Source organism: Pecten maximus, chromosome 13, assembly GCF_902652985.1.
Source record: "Pecten maximus chromosome 13, xPecMax1.1, whole genome shotgun sequence".
NCBI classification, from domain to species: Eukaryota; Metazoa; Mollusca; class Bivalvia; order Pectinida; family Pectinidae; genus Pecten; species Pecten maximus.
Genome location: NC_047027.1, coordinates 17,931,392 through 17,950,066, shown reverse-complemented (window position 1 = coordinate 17,950,066; position 18,675 = coordinate 17,931,392). Strand labels below are relative to the sequence as shown.

Genomic DNA, 18,675 nt, shown 5'->3' with positions numbered 1-18,675 from the left:
ATTTAATTATCATGTACATTTATATTGTATAAAAGAATTTTATATATGAATCAAATAAAGTGGAAATATCTTAATACAATCTGTTCTAATTTTTCCATTTCAAAGAATTTTTTTTTTTTTTTTTATTTCCTAGGTGTTTGGATGGAGTTGGATGAAAGCCCCCCGGAATTTAATGAATTAATTATATATGGTACCTTACAAGTTCCGCAAGGAGCCATGGGGATTAGGATCACAGCGACCTACATTTACATATTCAAAGGGCAGCTGCTTGTCGGATGTGATATGGACAATCCTTTTGATGGATCTGTTGTCATAAGCCTTAGAGGAAACCACTCCACACCCGAGTTTGTACCCCGTTTGAATCACAGAACAGCTACTATCGGATCAAAGGTTATCGGTATGTATCTTTACCTGTAGGGTAAGCATAAGTTACATCTTCAAGACTGTTGTTCAATAGACTACTAGCCACTTTGATTAAATTTCTTTTCATCAACAGGCATGCCTGCCATTATTGTACTGCTTTACTGCAATAAATTCCATTTACTGTCTACGTTTAATCCTAAAAAAGATATCAACACTTCAATCCTGGCTTTAGTACAGTACACTCTGTCCAATCAGACTCTGTCCAATCCGGATATTTGCCAAAACTGGCCAAATACATTGGTCCTTAAAATTCCCTTCTTTATTTATAGTAAATAAACTCTGCATATTCCAGAATCTTCACATGAAATGATTGCTTCTCTGACGTTCGGCAGAGTCAATCCTCTTCTCTGGGTATTTGTCTTAAAATTTGGAGTCTGGCTAGTTTTACTAAGCTGTATTAAAAGTATAGGTTTAATTAAATAGATTGAGTAGCCCCTAATATGCCAAACGTTATGTTGACATGTACATTATATTTCTATACAAGAGTAATCAACAGATAAAATGTTGATGATGTTTTAGTTGTATATAGACCTGCAAAGGCTTCAATTAACCTTAAGTTAAGGAATTCCCTTTTGGTTAATATTTTTTTTTTTTTTTCATAATTAAGAAAAGATTATAGGATTTAAAGAGGCTTGCCCGCAGAGAGATCAGAAAAATTGGCTAATAGAAAAAGATTTTTTACACATGACAGATTGTTGGAATTGTTGAGTTTTTCATTTTATTTTCCTTATAAAACGCTGGAAAGTGATATTAAAACCTCATTTTTTAAATATTATTTATTTAATCGCAACCCGCAATAAGTTGACCCCGCTATAAAGTGGAGTCTAATTTGATTGACACATCAAAGAAACAAGCACGTGCACAGTGCCGCACAGTGATAACTTAAAAGGCAGCGGCGATTTACAAAGAAGATTTGCCATTATATTCCATACATTTCCCTCTCGGGCTGAGTTTTAAAACGTCTTTTAAATACATATTCTGTAATTGTTTTCAAGAAATAAAGTCGGAAAGCCTCTAATTTTGTCACATAGAAACGTGTACTGAAGTTTATTTAGTGATCGGAGATGTGCCATTTACCGGTCCATCTGCGGGTAAGCCTCTTTCAGGGGCAATCATAGTTAGGGAATTTTCCTAGATTTAAATTGCTTTCCTATGGACACTTTATATAAGGAATTACCTTAGATCTATTGTGGTCAAAGTCCAAAGGTCTGCATCCATATACATATAGCAAGGATTGCCATAGAAACCAATGTAGATAAACTACAATTGGTGGGATCATAGTTCAGTGGAATATGCTTCCAGCACAAAAATGCTGAGGGAAGATTACCTTTGCAGTACATAAGGTATGTAATTGCTTTATGCTGTTACTCTTGGAATTACAGATTCCGGTAAGGGGTCCATGTAAATTAAAAGTAATGCTAGTTTCCATGATCTATCCGATAATATTACATAATGTATATACTGTTTCAGATGTAACATAGACAAACATACTGTAGGTATATTGTACCAGCCCAATGCATGTGTCATATTTTATTTCTCTTGTACAGCTGTGTTTGGAACACTCATGTTGAACGGACTTCCGATGACACATACCTGGACCAGACTTGCTGCATCGGCAGATGTTGGTTCTAACACACTCAGACTAAACACTGCTGTCGACTGGAAAGTAGGGGATGAGGTTGTTGTTTCAGCAACTGGTTACAACCCTGATGAATCAGAATATGGGGTGATATCTGCGACCCAGACGTATAATGATCAGAATGGAGAACCAGATTATACAGTTCTGACTATGCAGGATGCATTTAAGTTTCCCCATACTTGTAAGTATGCTGTAAATTATCTAAAAACATCTAATGTAAGTGTTGTTTCATTTTGTCGCTGCGATTGGCTTATTTTTGGTCTAAAGTCCTGTCAACAACTGTGGTTAATGAAGTGTGGCAACAACAACAAATAATGATCAACCCCACGATGATCTTCCCTCGTCCCTTCCACTCGGGACTCCTGCACAACTAAGAGTGAAAGCTAGTCTCTAAAGCATACTTGCATTCTATGAACCTTAGAATGTAATCCAATATGTTATATATGAATTATATGGGGCAGTAACATGAACAACAAGCCAGTATTCAGAGTTCGAGCCAGCATGAACAACAAGCCAGTATTCAGAGTTCGAGCCAGCATGAACAACAAGCCAGTATTCAGAGTTCAAACCAGCTTGAACAACAAGCCAGTATTCAGAGTTCAAGCCAAACAAGCCTGTCTCATCACTCTTAATGTCCGTTCATCTCCTATAGCCAAGTTATAAAGTACAAGATTTGAATTTGAGATAATGTATGAAGCTGAAACTACATATAATTCTTTGAAACAGATTTATTTTCTAATTGCCATATATTCATGTCCCGACCATGACATCTACTCCGTTCCTAGCTGATCGTGGTCGCGACAGAGGGTAGATTGTGAATGTTCCATGTGCCTTCCAACAAAACGGAAGTTACCTTACAGAGTGACCATGCAGTCATTCTTGAACTTTAAGGTTTTGCTGTTCTCACGAGAGTCTCTATCTTTATAAGTTATCTTATATATTCTATGAAATATCTTTTATAAGATATCTTGTAAACTTTTCTTTATAAGATATCTCATAAACTTTAAATAAGATATCTCATAAACTTTAAATAAGATCTCTTATATACTTTATAAGATATCTCATTAACTTTAAATTAGATATCTCATAAACTTTAAATTAGCTATCTCATAAACTTCAAATGAAATACTGTATCTCATAAATTTTAAATAAGATATCTTATAAACTTTTCTTTATGAGATATCTTATAAAATATATAAGATATCTCATAGAATAATAAGATATATTATATGATATACATGTATATTTGTCGAGGTGACTGTGTATGATTGTGCATTTCTCCGTCTGTGATAGGCTTGTATAGAAGCTGATATCTCATAAAGGGCACTAAGACAGATGTACAGTGTAGTTTATATTCACACATTAAAATGATTTTATCACTAACTACAGCTGCTAGATTTTGATGTTCATCAGTCAAGTTCAAAGGTCGCTGTAACTTTACTACTTTTTAAAAAAAACATTGTGAATATCTTAATTCCATACAGAAACTTATTTTTGATTTTTTGACAGCCATTGACGAAGTTACAAAAATATGATACGTGAAATTATAAGGCAGGAGTAAATATCTGCGAAATAATATAAGTGGTTAAAAAAAATACTAATTTAACTATTTTCTAGATTCACACGAGAAATTTTCCAATGGGCAGTGGTACACAATGACTGCTGAAGTGGGTCTGATAACACGGAATATCAAGGTCGAAGGAGAGTTTTATGATAACCAGCAGAGAGAAGAGTTTGGAGGACGTATACATGTTGGTGGAGTGGATGCGGATGGCGAATATATTGTTGGTTAGTAGGAGTGCTGAGAATAACAAAAGTCATGGAATTCTGCACTGACGTGTGATGTACTTAACTATAGTAGTATATTTCACCCCATTGGGGATGAGACAGGGGTGACATTCTCAAGTTGCTAATTGTAAACACGAGGCTTGCAGAGTGTTTCACAGCCAATAAGTATCTTACCTCGAGGATTGCGATCCCCTGTCTCGCTCCCAAGGGATGATCGTTTATTTTTCTCTGGTCCTGTTTTCCTCGGATGTATCTAATATTATGTTTGGCAACTTAAGGATCTCCCCCCTCCCCCCTCAACCCCAACCCCCTGACAAGTGCAGGTCAACCAGTGCAGATTAATCAGTGGATGTAAAAAATATAATTAAAATTAGATTTGTAATTTCCACTCTTCTACGATTCTCTACAATACATTGCAATACAGGATCTAAGTTTTTAGGAGGTCATCTCAACGTGACCTTTGAGTTCAAATATAAGCCAATGAAAACTGGTCAATGATGTCGTTAATCAACCACTGTTAAAGAATCTTATACGAGCATTCGGTTACCTCTCCATAGTATTCAGCACTTGATTTCAAATACATGTATGCAAAATTTCCCAAACTTATCTAAATGGCCATGGTAATAAAAAAAAAATGCTATACATTGAAAGACAAACAGAAAACGATTAAACAATATCTCGTTGATAGGACAGATTATGTTGCCAACTGGATTTCAAAAATCATTACCGTACACCTTAAAATCATTTTCCCATTCAAACTAATTGTTCACGATGCTGAAGCCTTCACTGTTTATCTCTTAATTGTATGATGAAGGAAAAATCACACTTAACAGTTAAGATTTTCTCGGTGAGTTGGAGCAGGTAGTGCTTAAACAAGGCATTGCCTTTGATGAAATTTTACTGAAGAAAATAGAACTCTGATCAAAATAAGGGAAACTTATCCTAGCTTCAGCTGGCAAGATAATTTTGATTCTCAACTTATGTAATATTCACCTTTTTTTTTACAGGATCAGCGTTGATATCTTATGTACAATTTGAACGCATGGGCCAATTTGGATACACAAGCCCATACGACGGACGCCAAGGGCTTGTATGTAAAGGCCTTTTGGATGCTGCAAGTGAAGAAAAACCTAGTTATGTGGTTGGAAGCAGTTTTAAAGAGAGTTACAGTTCCTCCTTTGTGGCAATAGATGTGGATAACATGCCTTTCGAGAGGAATGTAGTATCTGGAAGTGTTGGACCAGGTAAGCCTTATACTATTGACTTTGATTAAGTACTTGTACCTATTTAGCCCACCATTACCAACACATAATGGCCAATTACAAATCCAGCTAAAGCCCTTGGTCTGCCGTCTGTCCATAAATAATCTCAAACTTGATAGGTACCTGATTATGTAGGTTCCCCGGTCCCTCCGAGATGTCCCTGTTCTATTATGAGCCTGACACAGACTGGGAGTATTTTAGCTATCAGGTAGCCATTATGGGTTTGGACAGTTGAAGCTTATTTTAGCTTTTTCTTGAAATTTAATGACAGGATAATTTCTCAAACTTTACAGGTCAGTTTTCCTTGGTCCCTAGTTGTAACAATTCTATATTAACTGATCAGGAGGACAAAAGACTATATGTAACAGGCAGCCATCTTGGATTTGGATAGCTGACATTTGTTATCTTTATTTCTTGAGAAGTACTGTCATGATATTTTTGAAATGTAAAATATGCATTCCCCTTCGTCCTTACATTGCCAGTTCAATTTTGACAGTGATCGGGAATACAGAACAGATGACTAAAGAATAATCAAATGATTAATAAGAGAGATGAGAAAACTTCAGAGAACCAAATAAACAAATATCATTCAATGGTGGGCACTGTCCCTCTAATCACCTTTTGTCCATCGGCATGCATCCTGCGCTGCCTGTCCGTAAACAATTGACATTTTCGACTTCTCAGAAAACCCTGAAGCAATTTCAATGAAATTTTGCAGAAACTTTACTTTGCCTCAGGTCAACCAAAATTGTGAATTATATTGTTTCAATCACCCAGGGGACTGAAGGGCAGGGCCAAGAGGGGTCGAATTGAATGAAATTTCAAAAATCCTGCTGTAATGATCCAAATAAGGTAGAATAAAATACTCTATAGATGGAGGGTTTTATGGTCTAAATGCCCCTGGGGTCTCGCATTTACACCTGGGTATAAATAAGGTAGAATAAAATACTCCTATAGATGGAGGGTTTTATGGTCTAAATGCCCCTGGGGTCTCGCATTTACACCTGGGTATAAATAAGGTAGAATAAAATACTCTATAGATGGAGGGTTTTATGGTCTAAATGCCCCTGGGGTCCCGCATTTACCCCTGGGTATAAATAAGGTAGAATAAAATACTCTATAGATGGAGGGTTTTATGGTCTAAATGCCCCTGGGGTCTCACATTTACCCCTGGGTATAAATAAGGTAGAATAAAATACTCTCTATAGATGGAGGGTTTTATGGTCTAAATGCCCCTGGGGTCTCACATTTACCCCTGGGTATAAATAAGGTAGAATAAAATACTCTATAGATGGAGGGTTTTATGGTCTAAATGCCCCTGGGGTCTCGCATTTACCCCTGGGTATAAATAAGGTAGAATAAAATACTCTATAGATGGAGGGTTTTATGGTCTAAATGCCCCTTGGGTCTCGCATTTACCCCTGGGTATAAATAAGGTAGAATAAAATACTCTCTATAAGATGGAGGGTTTTATGGTCTAAATGCCCCTGGGGTCTCGCATTTACCCCTGAGTATAAATAAGGTAGAATAAAATACTCTATAGATGGAGGGTTTTATGGTCTAAATGCCCCTGGGGTCCCGCATTTACACCTGGGTATAAATAAGGTAGAATAAAATACTCTATAGATGGAGGGTTTTATGGTCTAAATGCCCCTTGGGTCTCGCATTTACCCCTGGGTATAAATAAGGTAGAATAAAATACTCTATAGATGGAGGGTTTTATGGTCTAAATGCCCCTTGGGTCTCGCATTTACCCCTGAGTATAAATAAGGTAGAATAAAATACTCTATAGATGGAGGGTTTTATCGTCTAAATGCCCCTGGGGTCTCGCATTTACCCCTGGGTATAAATAAGGTAGAATAAAATACTCTATAGATGGAGGGTTTTATGGTCCAAATGGCCCTGGGGTCTCGCATTTACCCCTGGGTATATAGTTTTTATAAGGAAATCACATTTTGACTATCATTTTTAAAATTTCTATGGGAATTCATTCTAACTTATTGGTTCAAACTAGCAGGTTGGGATGACTGTTTGATGGTATGTTCATTTTGGCCCTGACTGACCCCCTGGGCTGATAGGTGGGGCCAAAATGGGTCAAGTTAACTGAACTATTTCAAAACTACAAAATTTTGGTTGTGTAAATACAGATATAATTAAGTGTAATGAATGGATAGTTTGATTTTCAAAAATCCCTTTCGTTCAGCTTCCAAGTGATCATGACTCTATATCATCTGACGGAATCAAACTGACTCAAGATACTTGACATGGTTCATGACACATACAATGTTTTGGGGGACAATGTTTAGCTCGTCTCTTCGAAGAAGAGTGAGAGCTTATGTCGTCGCGTCGGCATTAATGGCGTTGGTTTTCCAAATGTTAAATTTTTGGTGCAAGTGTTGAAAGGCATAGTAATTTATGGTAATATGGTCCCTGTGGGGGTCAAATTATCCCCTGCCGGAGTTAAACTAAAAGATTTTTTGGTAAAAACAACAGATTGTTGAAAATTTTTGGACTTAGAAAATTTTTGCGTTAAGTTTTTGGTGCAAGTGTTGAAAGGTATTAATACATCACTTTATAATTGTACTAGGGTGCTGATATTTGGCAATAGAGTCCCTATGGAGTAAGACAATCCCTTCCTGGAGTAAAACTTTAAAAAAAAAATTGGATTTTTTCTTCTTAAATCTGTGTTTTTTTGTTTTTGTTTTTAAATCTTTGGACTTTGTGTTAAGTTTATATTGTGAGTGTTGAAAGGCATAGTAATACATGGTATTAGGTTCCCTGTGGGGGTTAAACTATCCCTTGCCAGAGTTAAACTGAAATATTTTTTTGGGGAAAAAACACATTTAAAAAAAAAAATTTGTGCAAATGTTGAAAGCCATTTAACACATCACTTTACGATTGTACTAGGGTGCTGATATTTGGTAAAAGAGTCCCTATGGAGTTACACAACCCCTTCTTGGGGTGAAACTGAAAATAAAACAATGTGAAAATGCTCACAATAGACAATTTATACCGGTCCACATTTTTCAAGGGAAGCAACTCTCATTAGGATAATATTTTGTCAAAAAATTGAAGAAATATGTCCAAAAGCAATTACATTCGTATTTAATATATTCATTTAATCTACAACAGCATAGCTTGTCTCCCGAATGTTTGTCAATAAATAATTTATATATATATAAATTGGTATGGTTTTGAAATTTGCATGAATTCACAAAGCATAATCTGATCAAGTAAACAATATAAATATTATTAATGCAATTTGCGAAACCATTCCAATTAATATATTTTAATTATTTATTGACAAACATTTGCGAGACGAGCTACGCTGTTCTCCAACAGCTCTTGTTTTTAGGAACCAATCACCTTGCCTGGGACTAGCTGTTGATATAGAGTAATTATTGTATTGACAACTTGCATTTCTGTATGGTATGCATTACTCAGATGTCCCTAAGATCATGTTATGGTATCAGGTTTATGTTTAACTGGCTAGGGGGATTACCAGGGGTATAGGTATCTTTGATCCTAGGCCTATAGACATCAAAATTGTCTTCCTTCATCATTTGTGCTATATTTCTGAATTTGTTTATCTTTCAGGCATTCTATCCACAGCAACTCATACAAAAGTCATTGGCAATATGGTATTAGGATTTAAATTCCCTGGAAGCTACAATGGCCGATACGAAGCTTCTAACTCCCTAATAGATGCTGCTGTACATCTTTCTGGTGCAGATGCAGAGTTTTCTGGGAATGCCATTTCAGGATCAGAAAGAGCTTGCTGGACTGGACTTCCTGAACCTCAGGTGAAATCAGTCCCATATTGGTCAGACAACGGATGTCACTCTTCCTTATTTGGGATTGTGGTTTTCATGGGCACCGTTGACTCCTGGCCAACAGCACCAGTCCAGATTTCAGATTTCACCTTGTTTAAAAATGCATTGTATGGGATCTACTTCATCACGTAAGTATTTTTTTACAGAGAAGTTTCCACTTTCTAGCTGTTCTTTTGATATTACATTATACATAATCCCATTTTGAACATCTATGAAATAGAGGATGCAATTTTTTGGTAGTTTTATTTTTTGGGGATTTTCAAATGGTCACAAATAACTCAATATGCATATATACATGAGATACACCTACAAGGATCTCAGACAAATTTTCATTTCATTTGATATTTTATTGAACTTTAAATCTCAGAAGTTTTTAGTTTTGTGATCAAACCTTATTAATGAGAAAGAAACATCAAGATCATGCAGTATTATAAAATAGCTGGTATATATGAAATGAAAACAAATTTGTGATACTTTAACTTAAACTTTGACATGATTAATGTTAAATTGTATTTAAGTATATTACACAAGTGAAATATTACTTAGGCACTTTCACTGGATAACAGACAGGTTATTTGAAAAAAAGTGTAACATTAATGATAGATAGTATATTTATGGTCAATTGTATGTTAATGAAGAAAGTATGTAAATGATATATATTATGTTGATGATGAAAAGTATATTTATGGTAGATAATATTTGAATGATAAATATTATGTTAATGATGAATAGGATATTAATGAAGATAGTATATTTAAGATAAATAGCAAATTAATGATAACTATTACATTAATGATAAATAGTACATTAATGATATATATATAAATAGCTTAAATGATAAATAGTACATTAATGATAAATAGTATATTAATGATAAATAGTATATTAATGATAAATAGTACATTAATGATAAATAGCATAAATGATAAATAATTCATTAATGATAAATAAAAATAGTATTTAAATGATCAGTATTATTTTAATGATACATGGTATGTTGATGATAATGCTGTATTTTTTTTTACCTAAGTAATGCTCTTGAAATGAATCATGGCCCTTGTTAAGCTAAAGATACTTCAAAGATTGTAAATATAATATGATGTGAATGTATCACAATTTAAACTTCAATTTTCACCTTTGGGATATAGAAGAAACTAAAGGAATGGTTCTATGATGGTCCTGATCAGGGGCAACCCTTTCCCATATGTGTCTATAACATGTAACCTTGATTGTTGAGGAAATATATCATTAATGTAAAAGGATAGATTGGCTTAATTGTAAATGGTATTAAATCTGGTCACCACATGCAGCTGAAAGAGGATGCTTCCTAATTTTTGCCCGGGAGCTAGAGCCATGGCAGATTTTTTCACTGTTCTTTTGCATTGATGCCCTGATTTGACATGAAAAGGTTGGGGGTCACCTGTCTCTCTCCTGTTTCCTTTCACAGTTTGACCTCATGCATATTTATATGCGAGTGATTTATTTCTTGCTGATGAAGTTATTTCTTGAGTTTTTAAAAACAACTTTAGCCAGAGTGGATTGTGAAATCACATACATATCCACAAGAATCCATGCAGTTTTTGTTTCTCAAAATAATCTAGCCATTTTCGAAGCCAAATATTTTTTTCTAAGAAATGTAAAGGATCAAAATATGTCATAGACATGTCCATAAAAACTCAAGTCATATCACATATTGAGGAGTCAAGAAAGGGTCTATTGGCGGCTTGATGCACAAAAAAAAAAAAAAAAAAATCATAATCAAACAAATTAGAGCAATTATGTTGGATGTTTGATATGCAGTTCATATCATATCTTTTTAATCTTCGTCAAGTTTGATTTTCCCTTTTTCTTTGTTTCAGACCACTGAGTGTAAAATTTAACAAAGTGAAATCAATCGATAATGGCATTGGTTTATATTCCTTTGCTGTTGGACCTCCAGCTTTGGCCCACGAATACGACTTGGAGAAATATGTGAAAATAGAGAATAGCCTTTTTGTGGGCCACTCAGCCGGTTTTGACAGTGAAAGAGATGTCATCAATACCAATACACCTTATTATCGGATATCGTCGGAAGGCACAGCACCCGGAAACAGAGATGGATTTGTCGGTGTCTTTATCCCCTCTGCCACTAGTACAACAAATGAGGCTCCTTATAAACCGCTGAATCAAATCATGGCCTATAATTCGATTGCTTTAAAATCAGAATTAACCAGTAAGTACAATTTTCATCCCCCCCCCCCCACACACACACACACACACATATACACACACACACACACACACACACACACACACACACTGTATGAAAGATGTAATTATCTTAAGGTTTTTGTGCCTCAAAAAGTGGTAGGGGTGCATATATTAGCATCCTGTTTTGTCACCCGTCTTTCATTTTTTCCATCTGGCCTTTTTGTGTCAGGATTGCAAGGGTAATGAGTCATTGTGCACTTGATAGCTGAATAGTGGTAAAGTCCAAATAGCTATGTAAAACCAGTCAATTAACTCATACTGAAAAGATGAGCATTGTACCTTATTCAGTGACCACCTGACACACATTACCTACAGAGTTATCGTCCTTTGTTAGATTTTGTGACAAGAACATAACTACAGTCGAATCTGTATTAAGCGACCACTCAAGGGAAGTTGAAAAACGGTCTCTTAATGGAGAGTGGTCTCTTAATAGAGATGGTATCTTAAATTTAATAAATGTTCATAAGATTTTTATTCGCTTTATAAATTGGCAATAATGATTTATAATATATATGAAAAATGAACCACCACTTTGAATAAAACAAAACAATTTTTTTTTTTTTTTTTGTATTTTTTTTTTAATAATTATTACTGTGCTAATTTTTCATCACTATATGTATTTTTTTTAATTCTTTCAGCATAGCAAAATACATCGATTTAACATGAGAAATATAATTCATTGGTTAATTAGATTACTTTCAAATTATTTATAAATATATATATATTTTTTTTAATTCCTGAAATCTTGGTCCGGATTTCCGCTCCGATTATTATTTACGTTCCTGTATTTCCTACTTTAAAAACGGCGACTTTTTCACTGGCAAATATCTGTTTTAATGTCTCAAAAAAGATAACAAATCACGATTTAACAGTAAGTTAACTGTTTATGCATTCCTTCATTGTTATATTTCGCATGCAAATTGATATATCGTATATAAAACGTCTGAAAATCGTCAGAATTCCAGACGGTCATGATCACTTCGCCTCATCTCCCGTTCTTTTTGCACGAAAAGTAAAAATACTTGGGTGTTATTAAGGCGAAAATGGTTATGTAAGGCATTTCGGAGACTTCTGGTCGCTTAGTGGAGAGTTATTTTTATCACGGGAACGAAAAATTGTGGTCGCTGGTCGCGTAAAGAGAGGGTCGCTTAATAGAGTTAAAATATATAGCGAAAACACTCGGGAGGAATTGAAATGGTCGTTTAGAACAGAGGGTCACTAAATAGAGATGGTCGTTTGGACATGCAAATTCGACTGTACTGCACATTTATGAAACACGTTAATTAAATCGTTATCCTTTCCTCTCCAAAACTCACATTTTTAATATTTTTATAGACATCTGTGGTTAATATTACCAAATACAAAACCCAGAGATTGGATTCCTCCGATACTGTATAATCAACTTGTCTTCATTATTCTATCAACTTCAGGGGTGGACATTAACTTTTTTCTGCACTTGTCCCTTCGGACAAGTGATAAGATAAATTCACTTGTCCGAATGAAATAATCACTTGTCCTACATGTGTTTCTACTTTCCATCTGTTATGTGTAAACAGCGAGATGATTTATTATAAAGTAGAGGTAAGCACTGCAAGCCATAATTTCGACTCATAATAATTACTAACAACAATAAAACAGCAAGAAAGTATTATTACAAGTTATTTAAGTTTTACTAAACCATCCTTTTTTACCTAAAAGCAGATGAATGAAGTACTCTAAAATAATTTACTTTCATGAAGAACTGTTCGACTAAACTATAAACAAACTTACTACTGTGAAAACATTAAAACATGTCACCGTTTTCTTGGGCACGGCAGTCTGCTTCATCTGTAGCCTCCTTAATTATATCAAAACTGATTCATTTTTATTACGATTCCAGCAGACGGTATCTGTCGTAGTATCAATGCTCTCACATGTACAGCATTCGCATGCGTTTCAAACATACTAGTGATACCGATTACATGTTTTCGAGAGCCCTCGGAAGTCTACCATCATTTCTATGTAGTTCTGAATGAAGCTTTAATAAGCATGATCAACTCACTTCCGTTCGATGGTTAACACAATTTAAAGGAGTTTTTACTCATTTTACAGTGAGTATTGAATCAGTTTTGACTTCAGAATATAACATAAATAAAACACAAAGACAGATTTATTACTTGTCCCGTCGGACAAGTACTTTAATGATTTCACTTGTCCGACATCAATTTCGTCTGGTACCGGACAATCGGACAAGCGTTAATGTCGACCCCTGAACTTTGCAACGTGTATCAAACACATGTACAGTATATTTATTGTCCAGTGTTTGTACGCAGAATGGGGCTTTCTGATTAGTTAAGATTTATTTTCATTCTTCTATGAAAAAAAAATATAAGTGAAAAATGTGACGTCACAATTACGATAATTGACATTGCATATTGATTTGTGAAAAAGAATCCCTTGTACATAAAACATGTTTTAACTTTGAAAATCAATTTCAAAAATTAATTATAAGCATTGATGTCAATTATTTTTTTAGTTTCATAGGAGTATATGAAACAAATTTGTTTGCAAACTTTTGTAAGAATTCATACAGTTTGCAAACAAAATTTTGTCATACCCAGTAAAACTAGAAAAATTGACATCAATGCTTAAATGAAATTTTAGTTATGAAGTCAAACTTTAGCGATACTTGTTGATATGCCTACTTGAGAATGTATAGCGTTTGCCCGATTTGGCCTGAATTTGTATAACATTACAGGTTTAAAAGCATTTTTTGGACTTGTTCGATAACCCAATAAGGATTAATTTGAAACATGCCTTGAGTGATTATACAATATATTTAACATTGTGTTGATAAGGTCTGGATCCATTTGAAAACCAATTTGACCAGAATAGAAATTTTTCATCACAAACACATATATATATATATATATATGTATAGGTCATATGGATTGGTTATAAACATAAATGTACATTTCACAGAAATAAATGTATATGTCACAGAAAGGCCTAGTGGTAAAGTCTTTTTTGGTTACTTATAGGTCACCTGAGCTTTGCTAAAGTAACCTAGTTTGATATCTTTCCGTACATCGTCAGTTATGCGTAAACTTTTCATTCAGACAACTTACCGCTTCTTCTCAATAATCAAGAGGCCCAGGGCCTTGATTTAAGTCATGTGGCATGCTGGGGTGAAGGGCTACCAAGTTTGTTCAAATGAATAACCTTGACCTTCATCGAAGATCACATAGGTCAAATAGGCTAAAATCTTCAAACAACTTCTTCTCAGTCACAAAGAGGCCCAGGCACTTGATTTAAGTCATGCAGCATGCTGGGGTAAAGGGCTACCAAGTTTGTTCAAATTAATGACCTTGACCTTCATCCAAGGTCATATGAGTCAAATAGGCTAAAATCTTTCAACAACTTCTTCTCATCAACAACCGAGAAGCCGAGGGACTTGATATTAGGTCTGTAGCATGATTGGTTGAAGGGTACCAAGTTTTTTCAAATGAATGACCTTGACCTTCATTGAAGGTCACATTGGTCAAATAGGCTAAAATCTTAAAAACAAATTCTTCTCAATAATCAAGAGGCCAATTTCAGGGACTTGATATTAAGTCTATAGCATGCTGTTGTGAAGGGCTACCAAGTTTGTTCAAATGAGTGACCTTGACCTTCATTCAAGGTCAAATAGGCTCAAATCTTTAAGCAATAATTTTAATATGCTAGAATGAAAAAGGTAGAAAATTTATTGGCATGACTAAACCTAGCCTACCCCGACATAAGAATAAAATGGTAATCAGTATAGTATCTGCAGAAATGACCTAGATCAACTTCAAAGTTGCTGTAGAGCCAGATGAGCGATACAGGCCCATTTGGCCTCTTGTATGATATATTTGTTATGTGGTTGATAGAGACTTCAACCCGCAGTGTGGGACAGAGGAGTCTCATTCTTTGGAGAAAGAATAGAGCCAACCACGAAGCTTGCCGAGTGTTTGTCAGCTTAAGATCCACCTGTCTCATTCCCTAGGGGTGAATGATTATGTTTCTCTTACCCTGTTTACCCCCGCATGTTTCTAATATTGCCGTTATATCAATGCATGACAATGTTGACATTACATAATGGAATAGTTCCCATGATGTCATTATTTTGTTGCCGTGACATCATACAATTGTTGAGAACGTGCATGTTTAGCTCGTCTCAACGCTATCAGATTATATTAGAAAATATCACAATGGTAAAATTGTGAATATCCTTGTCCAGGGTAATTAAGAGAAAAAGATAATCTGACACAGCTGTATCTGCATTTTTGAAATTATCCAACTCAAAGCCACTACACCCAAGATATATATTTTTTTTTTTGTTACAGACTGCAGCTTTTTTCATTGGAACGCGAACAGAGTCGCTGGCCAAAATCCAGCTGCAGTTTCTGCTCCTCTAGGTAACGATGATTTCATCCATCCACTGACATGTAAGGAAAATTACCTGGAGGATGTGGACGATAACAGCAGACTGAAGATATTGCCTCCGAGTTTGGGGTAAATAACATTTGTAATGCTTCAATGGTTCATGTCATGCTATATAACTCACTAATCTATATTTGAAATACATTGTTGTGTGATTACAGCATTTAAAATATTTTCTTTTGATATGAAATATGAGTTTCATCCAGGACTATATGTGTGTCCATTGGCAATTTTTATAAACCAGCATTTCTTTTTAACAATTGAATTTCAAAATCAGTTTAGCATGTTGAGTCTACCATCATGAGATGATAAGCTATTCATATTGCCCTACATTTATGGTCCATATGTAAAATGTTGATCTCTGACAATGACCATGGGTGTTACCTGGGAAGGCATTTAAGATTTAAATACAACAAACCAAAGCTTATAAATAGGGGATGCTGATTATGGTTTGCTGTTTAATATCAAATATATTTCACTGGTATCGCAGATTTTTTAGCTCACCTGACCTGAATGGCCAGTGAGCTTATGCCATGGTGAAGAGTCTGTCAACATTTACTTTAAATCCCTTCTAGTTCTGAACTCCTGAATGGACTTTGATGAAATTTGGTTTGTAGTATTATTGGGCAAAGGAGATTAAATGTGTAGTAAAGAAAAGGGGAGTGGCTCCCCTGGGGCCAGAGGAGCGGGAACCAAAAGGGGAAATTGAGGTAATTCCTATAAATCCCTACTAGTGTACAACTCCTGAATGGATATTGCTGAAATTTGGTTTGGAGCATTGTTGGGAAAATGGCATCAAACTGTGTATAAACAGCAGGTGTGGCACCCCTGGGGCTTGTGGGGTCAGACCAAATAGTGGAAATTGAGGTAAAATTTTTAAATCCCTACTAGTCCTCAACACCTGAATGAATGAAATTTGATTGGAGCATTTTTGGGCAAAGGTGAGCAAAAGTATAAATGGAGGGTGTGGCTCATTTAAAGGCCTGAGGAACAGGGCCTAATAGGGGAAATAGAGGTAGATCCTCTAAATCCCTACTTGTCCTGATTGCATGAATGGATTTTGGTGAAAGTTGGCCTGGTGCATCATTGGCCAATTTGATTAAACGGAGAGTGCAGCACTCTTAGGGCAGGAGAAAGGGGTCCTATAGGCAAAATATAGCAAAAAACACATAATGAAGAATGATAGGATTTGGTCCACCTGTAGTTTGAATCATTGTTGGGAGAGGCAGTTCAAAATGAGGAAAATATTTTAAGTGTCACTTAAATGAGAGTAACTTTGCCATAATTACTGAAATATATCCAGGGGAGTAATGCTGGCCCCCTGAGCCTCCTATTTCTATATTTTCACAAGTGTCTGCATGGCTCAGCAAATTATACAGTCAGAGAAAACAGGAGTCCATACCACAGGAAGAAACAGTATCATATAACCTTAAAAGATGATTGGTATAACAGAAAATCCTTTCTTATAAGACCATGATTTGAAGTAAGTAATTCATAAAAAGATATATTTGTTTTCTTTAATAGGAAAATCAATCCATCTGATTGTGTAGATATGGTGTGTGACGGCTACAGAACTATGCTTATCATTGATGAAGATGGTTCCTTTGGTGGGCGATCTGTACCATCAGAATTTTTTCCATATGAAGATGTTTACAACGGAGATTCGCGTTATGGTATTGGGGATTACAGAATTCCAACACCTATGCTGTCCTTTCCCAATGGTTCAAAGATACAACCTAGTAGTCTGTATCACCATCAAGGTAAAGTGTGAAAAGTCAGGATTGTTATGGTTTCCTGGCCTCTGTCAGAAGTAGTTTACATTGCCAATATTTGTAGAGTGGGAGAATGGTGATGAAGCTGCACAAGAAAGGGAGACAATCACCTATAATACATGCAATTTATTTACTTATGGTTTATACAAATCTACGAGGCATTACTCTCTCAGGAACACTCACTTTCTCTATATTTTTTTACTTTTGACATTTTTACTCAGATTTTCCGTAAAGTATTTACATGATACAGAAAGAAATAAAGACAACTTTCACACCCACACTTAAAAAAACTGTTTATATCTTGAATAAAATGTAGATAGCTTAGCTATATATAGCTTGTAGGTGAATAATACATGAAAAAAAAACTTTACACAAAAAGGCAGCATAATGTTTCAGAACCAAGGACAAAAATGCATGAAACAATTCTTTTCTATCTATTGAAAAAAAATTTTTTTTGAAAAAGCCTCCATTTATGAGTGAATAGAATGTACTTACTTTTTATGTTTGATGGATATTTTCTATAGTGTAATAGTCCACAAGCTTTTTCTTTATATTTTTAAACATGAGTTGTTCCCCTTTAACTCACTGTTTATAGGTATCATTTAACAATGAGTACAATAATGTTATGTTTATCATATTGTTTACCTATTTTTCCAAACAGTAATTGCTTTTTTGACAGATTTGAATATATAGAGATTTTTTTCAAATATCCTATTTTCCAGTATTTTCCACAGCATTTGGTAACTACATACTGAGCGATAATTTTAGGACACTGTAAGTGTTTATATATATCCTTGTTGTCAATAAAGCATTTTCTTCTCTTTTTTTCCCCCAATTGCTGCCATAGAATTTACATTTGTGTCAAATTGCCATACATAAATGTTCATACACAAATTAAACATTTTATGTTTATGCAGGCATTACACGAGGTGGCTCCTGTGAAAAAAATGAGGTTTCTCGATATTGGAACTGTACCAAACTTGACCACGAGCTTGTCATGTTTGAGAGTATGGACAGTGATACGGAAACTCGGCAACTATCTCCTGTGGCCTCTCTTTCCTGTATCAATAACAACGATTGCTACATTAACCTGGTAAATGGGCCACAAGATCATGGCTGGTGCTCTGGATACACCTGCAGGTTACGCTTATCCTTGTTTCCTTTAATTTTGGATAAAAGTAAGTTGATTTCTTTCCAAAAATGAAATTGAGTTAAGTAAGGACTTTGATATACTTGTGATTGGGTTATATATCCTTCTGACCCCA

At 35.1% G+C, this 18,675-nt stretch overlaps 1 protein-coding gene across 1 annotated transcript in view; it reads left to right on the top strand.

Annotated features, from left to right (window-relative positions):
* The window catches only part of LOC117340881 (fibrocystin-L-like), a 94,989-nt gene that overhangs the window by 63,374 nt on the left and 12,940 nt on the right, over nucleotides 1–18,675 (top strand). The window contains exons 37-45 of the mRNA XM_033902659.1: nucleotides 134–397; nucleotides 1,971–2,243; nucleotides 3,680–3,850; nucleotides 4,858–5,094; nucleotides 8,710–9,073; nucleotides 10,805–11,157; nucleotides 15,542–15,710; nucleotides 17,163–17,398; nucleotides 18,328–18,588. Of these exons, the coding sequence (XP_033758550.1) occupies nucleotides 134–397; nucleotides 1,971–2,243; nucleotides 3,680–3,850; nucleotides 4,858–5,094; nucleotides 8,710–9,073; nucleotides 10,805–11,157; nucleotides 15,542–15,710; nucleotides 17,163–17,398; nucleotides 18,328–18,588 (2,328 nt within the window). The remainder of the gene's footprint in view (nucleotides 1–133; nucleotides 398–1,970; nucleotides 2,244–3,679; nucleotides 3,851–4,857; nucleotides 5,095–8,709; nucleotides 9,074–10,804; nucleotides 11,158–15,541; nucleotides 15,711–17,162; nucleotides 17,399–18,327; nucleotides 18,589–18,675) is intronic.